The 12,225-nt window shown below is 41.9% G+C and overlaps 1 protein-coding gene across 2 annotated transcripts in view; it reads right to left on the bottom strand.

Annotated features, from left to right (window-relative positions):
- The window catches only part of cnstb (consortin, connexin sorting protein b), a 33,986-nt gene that overhangs the window by 12,890 nt on the left and 8,871 nt on the right, over nt 1–12,225 (bottom strand). Inside the window, exons 2-4 of one of the 2 annotated variants that reach the window (XM_074615848.1) lie at nt 11,283–11,838; nt 7,416–7,525; nt 1,094–1,124 (exon numbers count right to left, since the gene is read on the bottom strand). In XM_074615848.1, the coding sequence (XP_074471949.1) occupies nt 1,094–1,124; nt 7,416–7,525; nt 11,283–11,370 (229 nt within the window). In that variant the 5' untranslated portion in view covers nt 11,371–11,838. The remainder of the gene's footprint in view (nt 1–1,093; nt 1,125–7,415; nt 7,526–11,282; nt 11,839–12,225) is intronic. The other variant, XM_074615849.1, reaches the window with a different exon arrangement.

The following is a 12,225-nucleotide window of genomic DNA, read 5'->3' as shown; positions in this document are numbered from 1 at the left end:
ATTGCCGGAGGCTTCTTGCTCGCCGCCGTCGCCACACACATACAGTCTGTCAGCGCGGCGTAACTTTAACGAGTGTCCGTGTATGTGTGTTGGTGGTGAGTGTGAGGTTGTTGGGGGCGTTCTAGCTTTGAACGTAGGTGTAGCAGTGTGTGGACAGTTTATTTGTCGGTGAATAAATGCTATGAAACTACAACTCCTCCGCTCCGCTCAAGAGAGCCAGAGACCGGAGCCGACTTCCTGTATCCTGCAACTCCAGCTCGGCCTCTTAAGGTGGGCTGTTAAAGTGGACCAGCTCTTCTCCTTTAAGAGACGAGCCGCTCCTCTCTTTTGAGCTTTTGAGTTTATTATTAACATTTCTTTTAACCGTTTTAACCGATAACGTTAATCGGTTAAAATGCTTAATGTCGGTTAACGATTAAACGGTTAATTATTGACATCCCTAATAGTAATATTGTGGTTTTAGCTGGCTAATACTGCTAACGTTAATCAACATGATGCCTGTCAATCACGTTCAGTCTTGTGTGTGTCACCTCACTGTTTTGGCAGATGCTCGTAGAGCGAGCGCGAGCAACAGGACGCTGACTGTCGTTGACTTTCGTTGACTTAGCGGCCACAGGTGTCACTGTTAGCAAGCCATTTCTGATTCTTACATAGAGTCCCTTTAAACCTTCTCACTTTCTCTCTGCCTCTCTTTCCCTCTCCCCTCACATGTAAACACACAGTCCTCCATGCAGCTCACAGCTGTTGCCAGACCAACAAACAGCAAACAGAGCCAGAGGAAACTACTCCTGCACGCCTTCGGGGCTTTCAGCCAAAGTATGGGGAACACCCAGTAACTGAGGGTCAAATGAACGGATAGAAAACAACAACAAGCAGGCAGACAATGATGTGGCTGACAGCAAGATAGACAGCCAAACAAACATGGAAAAAATTATGAATGGTGATGAGTGAGTATTCCTTTGTCCCTATAGGGACACGTACTGGCTCGGTTATGACTCAGCTGGAAAATACTGGTGACTGGCAAATGTCACAATACATAAAAAACGAAACAAATGAGGTCACTGATGAGGTCACTGTGCACTTGAAAGGATACAGTCCTCTTTGAGCGAGTAGGCCTCTGCGATCTGAAAAAAAAAAAGATAATTGATTTAACAGGAGGTGCAGTACGTTGATTCACACAGAATTCCACATATATCAGTGCAGTATACAGAATTATACATCATTAGTGTGTTACTGTGTCATCTGACAGCATTTTAGTGTGAACATTAACCATTAACCCATGAAGCATCAAAGAACACGGTGACCTTAAACTAGTCCTGCAACCTATCCTCATACAACAACTCGCATGATTTTTTACGAAAAGTTATTTCTCATTTTTTGTGTTCTTTTTCCTACGAATGTCCAGCAACATGTGATGCACATGTCAATATCCGCTCCAGTCTTTTTAAAAAGATCAACTTGGTCAGGTTTAGGCAACAAAACTACCTAGTTGAGTTTAGGAAAAGACCGACTTGGTTAGGTTCAGGAAAAGATCGCCTTCGTTAGATTTAGGAATAGATCAACTTGGTTAGGTTTAGGAAGAGATTGACTTGGTTAGGTTTAGGCTACGAAACTACTTAGTTAGGTTTAGGAAAAGATCAACTCAGTTAAAAATTAGGAAAAGATCGACTTGGTTAGGTTTAGGCAACAAAACTACTAAGTTAGGTTTAGGAAAAGATCGACTTAGCTAAATTCAGGAAAAGATCGACTTGGTTAGGTTTAGGCAACAAAACTACTCAGTAGGGATGAGTCATGATTTTTCGATTTTTCGAATAGTCATTAAGTTATAGAAAATCGAATAGTTTATGCGACTATTCGTCCCGTCTTAAAACATATATATTTCCCTTGTATAAACCGTCGCAGGCGCTGCCTGGTAGTAACGTTACCACCGGTAAAACGTCAAGGCCTTTGGAAGGAGGCTGGGACACGGGTGGACATGGGTATAACACATGCCTAGTGTATCTGGAGCTGCGGTCGTGCATTGCGTTGGCTCAATTTTGGCGAGTGCACACCAGATTTTACTGCGCATGTGTTGAACCCCAAAGATATGACGCGTGGATGACGCGTGACCCAGCCTCCTTCAATAGGCCTTGTAAAATGTGTGTGGCACGTTCAGTTCGGCTGATATTCGAACAGTATTTTTGCTTAGAATGCACATCCCTACTACTTAGTTAGGTATCGAAAAGATCATGATTTTGGTTAAAATATCTCTGGAAGTGGCGAAACTTAGCTATGGAAGTTACGTGACCAAAAATTCAACGGTGACTTCTGGTTTCCAAGGGGTACGAACAGCTTTCTCCTGGGCGAGAGTTCAGTGTTTTTTTACCTCATCGCAGCGTTTGTCGCTCTTTATACTTCCTAGTTCACAATTAAGTCGATCACATACAAAGTCATTTTGTGGGATATACACAAATTACAGTGCATTACTTTTTCGTCGGTATAGCTACGAACAGTGTATGAGAACAGCCTGAACTAGTTGCTGTGCACTCAAAATGAGGCCATCAAACTCTAATCAGGCTGTGTAAGTGTTCTCTGTTTGAAATTCATCAAATTCCTTCAAAGATGAAGATCACATGACAGAGTCATACCAGGAGGCAGAGCCATGGAGACACCCTGCGAGACATGAAGTCACATGCAACTAATTATGATCCGGATTAACGTGTCTCTGTGGGCTTTTTTCCCATCAACTTTATACCTTCCTCTCCACAACTGGTCGACTATACGACTTAGTAAATCTAGAGATGGGGAACTTTCCCCTCCTCAGATACTCTTCTGTAAGTCCATGATACCATAATGATTATTTTCATTATTAATCTGCTGACTATTTTCTAGATTTTCTAGCCTAAATGATTAAGGCTATAAAATGTCCCAAATTGTGAAAAATGCCCATTGTAATTTCCCAGAGCGGAACGTGACTTATTGAGATTGTCTGTTTGATTAGTCTCAAACCCCAAAATATTAAATGCATCATATATGCATCAAGAAAAGTATCAAATCCTCGCATTTCAGAACCTGGAACCAGAAAATGTTTAGCATTTTTGGCTGAAAAATAACTGAAACGACTAATCAATTTCTAAAATAATGATTAATGATGAATTTTCTGACGATTAACTAATCGAATAATCAACTAATCAGCTCTGGTTAGTTTCCTTAAGCGGCTCTAGGCAGAATGTTTTTGGCATCATTGGGCAAAAAATCCATAATAACCTTTCAGCGTATTGCAATTCAAATGTTCTGGGAGAAAACTAGACTTCTGCTCCTCCTCATGGCTCTGTTTGTAGGCTTTAGAAAATCTAGCCCGTGACAGGAGACATTGACCAATCCCAGGTCATTTCAGATAGCGTTCCTATTGGCTGTTTATTTAACGGAGGCAGCTGTCAATCATTCGTAAAACTTTGATCAAGTGGTCAAACTAGGCAGCGCTGATCAAATATGAATCAATATTCTGTTACGTTAAGGCCTATTTTTCAGAAACATCTTGTAGTGTACTGTTTAGCTGTAAATTGAGAAAGTCGGACGCACAAAAAAGTTGGGGCACTCTGAAAAAAGACGTGCTTTTTCTCTCGGTGGCCTCATACGCACTCTCCCCATTGGGAACAACATGTTTATTGGGACAAACATCCACAGAAAAGAAAATACACTGAATTTTTCACTTATTTCACATACATACATACATGGACCAGTGGGCAACCTCCGGGTCTGAGAAGTGAAGCCAATGTGGAAGTGGCTTAAACTTTCATTCTTTCTAACAGCCAGCAGGGGGCGACTCCTCTGGTTGCTAAAAGAAGTCTGATTGTTTAGAAGTCTATGAGAAAATGAGCCTACTTCTCTCTTGATTTATTACCTCAGTAAACATTGTAAACATGAGTTTATGGTCTCAATCTCTAGTTTCTAGTCTTCTTCAATACAGCATGATGTTTATTTAGTAAATTATGGTCCCATTTAGAGTCAGATAGACCATAAAGCAGGGGATGCTTTAGGGCATGGCTACCTTGTGATTGACAGGTCACTACCACGGCGTTTTCCCGTCTGGGAGTTGTCCATGTTTTCGTCTTACAACGGGTGAAATTAGTTAGAACACAGTGTGTTTACAGTTCATGAAAGTTAATTGTGATATTTTAGTCGCCTAAAAATGTTAGCCTCTGGTTGTACTCCACCCTCTCGTGTCACTTCTGGTTGCAAAAAAACAAGATGGCGACAGCCAAAATGCCGAACTCGAGGCTTCAAAACGGCAGTCCACAAACCAATGGGTGACGTCATAGTGACTACGTCCACTACACTCTATGATCACACCCTCAGAGGTTTCCCCCACACGCTTTTTCCATCACATAGTCTCATGATGAGTCCACGAGTGCTGTTTTTAAGGTGCACACACACTCCACTCAGCATCTCCTCTCCTCTCCGCGCATTACGCACCGGCTCTCCGGAGGCTTCCGGTCAGCCCTTTCGGCCCGAGCCCCCCATGAGTTGCATCAGAGAACGCTCCGACACAAGCAACTAGGGATGTCACGAGAACCGATACTTCGGTACCAAGTCGATGCCAAAATTCTTTAAAAGTGACGGTACTCTTTTTCTACAGTACCAAAGGTACCGTACGATGCCTGTAGTGGTCGTTGGTAGGGATGCGACAGTGAGGAAAATGTTCCCACCGGTTAATAAACTTGTGACAACACCGGTGTCACCGATTACACCGGACATTTTACAAGAAAAGATGACGGTCAACATGTGCAGCGCGCTGACTCTGATCTTTACTGTCAGGTGGCGGTGTGTCTGGTCTCTCCGGTAGCACTTTTGCTGTGGGGCTCCGCTGCGGGGGTATACCGGTCACTGCTGCTCCGTGCACACCGGCTGTGACGGCTCCATCCGCCTTGTGGCGATTACCTCATTAACGTTCTGGTTCCCTTATAGCGTTGGGATTGAATGTTAAATATTGCCAAATAGGTGCGTTTGCTTTTCACTCTGACAACAAATCCTCTGCCTCCTACTCCTACTACTCTGAGCTGACGGACCAGATGCATTCACGGTCAATATGTAGTATCCGTCGTCTGACTATCGATTGATAGCATGCCGCTGATACGCCAAAATGAACAAAATGGGTCAATTATTTGTATTTATTACTTAAAGGCTACATTCCTCTGTTTTTTGTAATGTTCAAACGTTTTTAATAAAAGAGTGCATGTTGAATTACAGTACATGGGATTTATTGTTGTTTTGTTTTGTTTTTACCGTGGTATCAAATTCGGTATCGAGAATCGTGGAAATTCACTGGCATTGGTATCGACTACTAGACTTCTGGTACCGTGACATCCCTACAAGCAACGGCAGCGAGGGCTCTGGCCTGGCTCGTGTCCTTGACATGACTCGGAAAGGACTCAGCCAGACTCGGCTGAGATGGACGTCACAGCGCTGCAACGCATGTCTTTTGGTTTAATTAAAAGTAGGGCTGTCAAATGATTAAAATATTATATATATATATATATATATATATATATATATATATCGTACACTTTCAGGTATCTTTAGTGTTTAACAAATGAATTTAGGCCATGAAATATTTGGTGCCGGCAGATATGACCAAATATGGACCTTTATGTCTAATAGAGTACGACAGACACTGACCATTTTCTGCTAAAAGTGGGCCTACATGCTGAACGTAGCTATCTGCAGAGTGTAGCGCACCAAATTGCTTGTATTTGGAATGTATATATATATATATATGTATATATATATATATACATATATATATATATATAAAACAAAATTATAACTCTGATCATTTGTAACAGAACAGAACCGAACCTGATTGCACTGCATTGCCTCTCATTTCCTTTCTTAGCATTTGAGGAAAAACAGCTTTGCCTTTGTTCCGTTATTACTGGAGTAAACTACAAGATCCTCAAGGGGGCTGGAACAGCAGAGACAAATGAATCATATTACCTAAGTGTTGTTAGGGGATTGCGGTCTGCAGAGTATTGCACGAGCAACATGAAACCGCTGTCTTCTGCGTGATCCCTTTCAACTACACACAGAGACTGAACCAGACTATATTTATCACACTTCTAATTAGCATGTCTGTTTGAGCACCATAATTGAGGGAGAGGAGGCGGTAGGAGAGAGAGAATATCAGACATGTGAACAGAAGACTATAGGGTTGCCAGTTCAAATCCCTGCACCTGCTGTGTAGAACAGTTGCATACATGTAACTACTGCTGATGTCTCCTTGAGCAATGAATTTACAGGAAGCGTTTTAGTTTTTCAGACAGCTGACCTAACCTCAGACAGCTGACCTAATACCTCTAACAAGCTATTTTGATACGTTTGAGAAACACCAGCTAAGGGATTTCTTAAGCCTGGTACACACCAGGAACGTCAGGAGCGCGTGGCGGCTGTGTTACCTGTTGTTTTTTATTTTGGCGGCCCTGTTAACAGGTTAGAGCAGCCGCACTGCCCACGAGAGACACACGTCTCAGCTGCGTCTCTTCTAGAGATTCGAGGTCTCGCCTATTTTTGCCGCTTGCCGCGCGTCTCACAGCAGCAACAGACAGGGAAGGTGATCTATTGACTGTATATTAACATATCAGCTACATTACTACAGTTTCGATGTCTATCTGTAGAATATGTCACGGAGATGAAAAAAAGTAAAGACTTATTTTTAAATCAACACTTCCTGCTTTCATTTCAAAATAAAAGCCCTCAAGAGTTTTTTCTGTGGACAGAATTCCTTCATTTGTTAACACAAGGTTTTTATTCTGAAATATGTGCCGGACAGTGTTCTAGAACATCCAGTGACTTGGAGAGCTCCATAAATGAATATAGTACGGAGTTTTAATTGTGGATTATTACTATTATTTACAAATTGCCACACGTTTCTTAACCTTTCTCGGTCTAAAATAAATATAAATGATATTTATAATGAAATGAAATGGCCATTAAAAGGCAAACTCTATGTAGAAAGAAAGGGCTGACAGCAGCAGCTGCAGCAGCTAAAACGCAGCTGAAACGCAGCTAAAACGCAGCTGAAACGCAGCTGAAACGCAGCTGGTGTGAACACCCGACATGTGAATCACGCAGCCGCCACGCCACGCAGCCACCACGCCACGCAGCCACCAAGCGCTTCTGACGTTCCCTGTGTGTCCCGGGCGTTATATTTGTCCCAGCTAACTGAGAAAACAGAGACTTTGGAATCAGGTCACACAGGAGGACTGCCATACACACACACACACACACACACACACATACTGTAGATGGAAGCATACAGACACTCACACGCAACGTCTGACTAAATAAAGACACATATTCCCTCTGGATTTGGGAGGAAACAAAGCCTCCTTCTTTCTCTCGAACATTCACCTACACACACACAGAGAGAAACACACCTGGTGCAGGGAGTGTGGCAGCAGTGTGTAGTCAGTGTTTTCTCTGAGGGACTGCAGGGAGGCCAGCAGCTCCGGGCTGGGGCCCAGCACTTCATCTCTGGAGACACTTCCTGGAAACACAAACAAATGCTTCGGTAATATAATGGTAACTTTCAACAGCCTTGATGTGTAAGTTATTGGGATGTCAATCGATTACAATATTCAAACGCATGATTGTCCATAGTTAATCGCGATTATTTGCAAATTAATCACATATTTTTTATCTGTTCAAAATGTACATTAAAGGGAGATTTGTCAAGTATTTAATACTCTTATCAACATGGGAGTGGACAAATATGCTGCTTTATGCAAATGTATGTATATATTTATTATTAGAAATCAATTAACAACACAAAACAATGACAGATATTGTCCATAAACCCTCACAGGTACTGCATTTAGCATAAAACAATATGCTCAAATCATAACATGGCAAACTGCAGCCCAACAGGCAACAACAGCTGTCAGTGTGTCAGTGTGCTGACTTGACTATGACTTGCCCAAACTGCATGTGATTATCATAAAGTAGGCATGTCTGTAAAGGGGAGACTCGTGGGTACCCATAGAACCCATTTAAATTCACTGATCTGGAGGTCAGAGGTCAAGGGACCCCTTTGAAAATGGCCATGACAGTTTTTCCTCACTAAAATGTTGCTTAAGTTTGGAGAGTTATTTAGCCTCCTTAGCGACAAGCTAGTATGACATGGTTGGTACCGATGGATTCTAGTTTTCTAGTTTCATATGATTCCAGTATCTTCACTCTAACTTTAAAACTGAGCCTTCAACAACCTAAAAATCACAAGTTGCAAGTTAATGCATTAAAGAAATTAGTGGCGTTAACGCATTTTTATCGTGTTAACTTTGACAGCCCTAATTTGAATATATTTAGTTTTACAGTACAGTCCTCTTCACGGAACTGGCGGCCAATGTTTCTACAGTAGCCCAGAACGGACAAACCAAACATTGGCTCTGCAGAGGGCCATTCGAGTTTTCGCATCAGCCACCGTAGTTCTCCTACACGCTTAGCACACGGGAGAAATTTCAGTTGGTTGCAATCTGCAGCCTCACCGCTAGATGGCGCCAAATCCTACAGTTTTATATTTATTAGGGATGCACCGATACCACTTTTTTTCAGACCGAGTACAAGTACTGACATTTGGGTACTCGCCAATACCGAGTACCGATACGAGTACTTCTCTGTTGTATCGGAGCCGTTGTATCGGAGCCGTTTTGCGAGTATGAGTACAAGTACATGAGCACAGTATCAGACCCGATACCCGAAACTGGTATCGGTATCGGTGCATCCCTAATATTTAACATACAGATATTAGACTGGTATCAGTCTTCTCGTCTAACTCTCAGCAAGAAATTGAATAGGCCTACTTCCCAAAATGTTGAATTATTCCTTTAACCAGCTCACAAAAACCACCAAGTAGAATAACAAATGTTGTTACAACACTGACGACCAGTATCTCAGTGTGCTTGTGTGTACCTTGTGTGTGTGAGTGTGTCATGGCAGCCCCCAGAAGACATGGCAGATGCTAAAGCTACCCGACAAACAGGCTGTTACCTCAGCGTGTTGCCATCGGTGACAGCCTGTCAGCCCCTCGTCTGCAGCCATTAGGCTACTGTGACAATTAGTCACTATAGTATTAACTGTAGCTGTATAGTGCAACTCTTATGTAACAGCGTAAAAGCTACATAGCTACTTTATAGTACATTGCAAACATCCAAGAGTATTGGCCATGGTTTCTTTACAGCTTAGTATCATGCCGATCTTCCTAAAGGTCCAATATCATGCTCATTTTCGGGTTCATACTTGTATTTTGTGTTTCTACTAGAACATGTTTACGTGCTGTAATGTTAAAAAAAAAAAACTTGCCTGTATTTACCCTCTGTCTGAAACGCTCCGTTTTAGCGCGTTTCAACAGAATTGTGACTAAATTGCAACAGAATTGTGTTGCTAGGCAACAGCTTGGGTCCATGAACTATGGGCAATGATGCGATTAATCGTGATTACATATTTTAAAGGTCCCATATCGTGCTCATTTTCAGGATCATACTTGTATTTTGTGTTTCTACTACAACATGTTTACATGCTTTAATGTTAAAATAAAAAATTGTCCTCATACTGTCCGTCTGAAAATGCCTGTATTTACCCTCTGTCTGAAACGCTCCGTTTTAGCGCATTTCGACGGAAATGGCAACAGAATTGTGTTGCCAGGCAACAGCTTGGGTCCATGTTTACTTCCTGTCAGCTGATGACATTCACATACACTGCAACCAGGAATAAACTGGGACACATTTAGAATGTTTACGTTTAAATCTGTTTAAAGGGTCTAAATATTGTAAATTTGTGACATCACAAATGGACAGAAATCCTGACAGCTTGTTTCAAATGCAGAGTTTCTGAATACGGGCTGTGTGTATTTCCCTGTGCATTGAGTGTTTCGATACTTTCAGAGTATTTATATAGGACTTAAGCCTACTTTATAATAAAAAAACATGAAAATATCACTTTTTTTATAATATGGGACCTTTAAGCTCTGTTTTTTTCCGAACCACTGCAACAGTTTGTGGGATACTCTTGTCCACAGATCGATGATAAGCTTTGATTTGTTCTGAAAGGCTTTCAATCAGCAGTTCTCTGTAGAATAACGTGTGGTATCATTCTAATGTGTCTCTGTACTGTCAGTCTAGGGTCGTTTAAAGCCCATAAACTATCCTTAAAAGGCATTTTAAAGAGGACCTGTTATGCTTATTTTTCAGGTGCATACTTGAATTTTTGGTTTCTACTTGAACATGTTTACAAGCTTTAATGTTCCAAAAACGCTTTATTTATCTCATACTGGCTGTGATGCAGCACCTCTTTTCACCCTCTGTCTGAAACGCTCAGTTTGAGCTCCTGTGTCACTCCCCCGCCCCCTTCTGAAAAACCCAGTCTGCTCTGATTGGTCAGCTGGCCCACTGTTGTGATTGGTCAACCGAACCAAACTCTTTGGACTCTGTTTCAGCTCCGTTCTAACTAACTTTGTTTGAGGGCGTGCCAAACTAGCCACCAGGCAGGTATTATACAAATGTGTTACTTGGTGACATCACCACGTTACGAAAGAAAAGGCGGGACTTCAAGCAAGGCGTTTCAGGCAGTTCAGGAGCAGTGTTTCTGTGGGGGAGAGGAACTCCCTTTGGTGTGGACTCTGTAACTTTGCAGACTGTTTACATGCACAAAAAACTATATAACACACTAAAGGAAAGGGAAAAAGCATAATAGGTCCTCTTTAATGAATGAGTAGTATATTTTATGGTGTCATTACCATCCAACTAAATTTTGGTGCGCAAAAACTGGCATCGCCATTTTTAAAGGGGTCCCTTGACCTCTGACCTCCAGATATGTGAATGTAAATGGTTCAATGGGTACCCACGAGTCTCCCATTTACAGACATGCCCACTTTATGATATTCACATGCAGTTTGGGGCAAGTCATAGTCAAGTCAGCACACTGACACACTGAGAGCTGTTGTTGCCTGTTGGGCTGCAATTTGCCATGTTATAATTCAAAATATATACTGTACATACATTTGCATAAAGCAGCATATTTGTCTACTCCCATGTTGATAAGAGTATTAAATACTTGACAAATCTTCCTTTAAGGTACATTTTGAACAGATAAATGTGTGGTTAATTTGCGATTAATCGCAATTAACTTTGGAAAATCACGCAATTAATTGCAATTAAACATCGACTGACAGCCCTAGTAAGAACATAAAAAAAATCACACAGCAGTCATATATATTAGATAAACACTACGATGAAGAAAAGTTATTTTACCTGTGGCACTATCGATGCACACTCCTTCCTCTTTCTGCGTTGTCCCAGTGTCGGGGCCTTTTGGCGGGATGACGTTTTTGTTACCCATCACCTCCGTCACGGCAGCGATCTGATCCTCCAAGTCGACGTTCCCCAAAAGCTTCTCTAAGACCCTCCAGTGGGCCGTGGCTGGGTCTCTTGTTTCCCTCACTGGAAAAACATGAAATGTTTCTGACTTTAATCAGAACGCTTCCTTTTGAGTGAGATGATAAAATTACTTTAGGAAAGTTTCTGTTGCTCTATAAGCTTCCAGAAACGATTCAGGGGCGTCTCGAAGCACTGGAGAATGAGGTTTGGTTTGTTGTCACTCGTGAGGGAGCATGTGATTTAACTCTCCATTGCCTCTCCTGGGTGGTCAAGAAAAGGGAGATTTGAAATGTCCACCATAGTCTATATGAAGGCTGGGCAGTGGAGGATGATGCTCTCCGACTTTGTCCTCTGAATGGTTTATTGTGCTTTTCCTCTTCTCTCTTAAACGCAGAATTCAGTGTAGCCTCCTTTCTTTGTCCCCAGCGAGCTGTCAAAAAGATTAGGTATATTTTAAAAAGAGAACACAATGTATACCTCAGTGTGTTCTGAGAAGGAGAGGACACATAAACAGAGAAAGAAGAGAGAGTAGAATGCAAAGAGAAGCAGCATATCTGGTGAAATGGCAGTTATGTCACTAACTGGAAGGGTCGTCTTTGTGTCTAAACCATAACTGCCCATTGAGGCATGGCAGAGTGCTCCATTCTGAATAACTCCCGGGTTGAAAATAACTTCATAGTAGTCTGTGGAGTAGAATAATTAGCCATGAGTATGTTACAGTGCAGACAGACAGCATACTGTATACTATCAATAATCCATTCACGTTGTTCTACCAGAACAACGTGAATGGTAGAGTGTTCTCCAACTGAAAAGAAGA

This window comes from Sebastes fasciatus, chromosome 18 (assembly GCF_043250625.1).
Source record: "Sebastes fasciatus isolate fSebFas1 chromosome 18, fSebFas1.pri, whole genome shotgun sequence".
Lineage (NCBI taxonomy): Eukaryota > Metazoa > Chordata > Actinopteri > Perciformes > Sebastidae > Sebastes > Sebastes fasciatus.
This window is presented reverse-complemented; position numbering and strand designations above follow the sequence as displayed.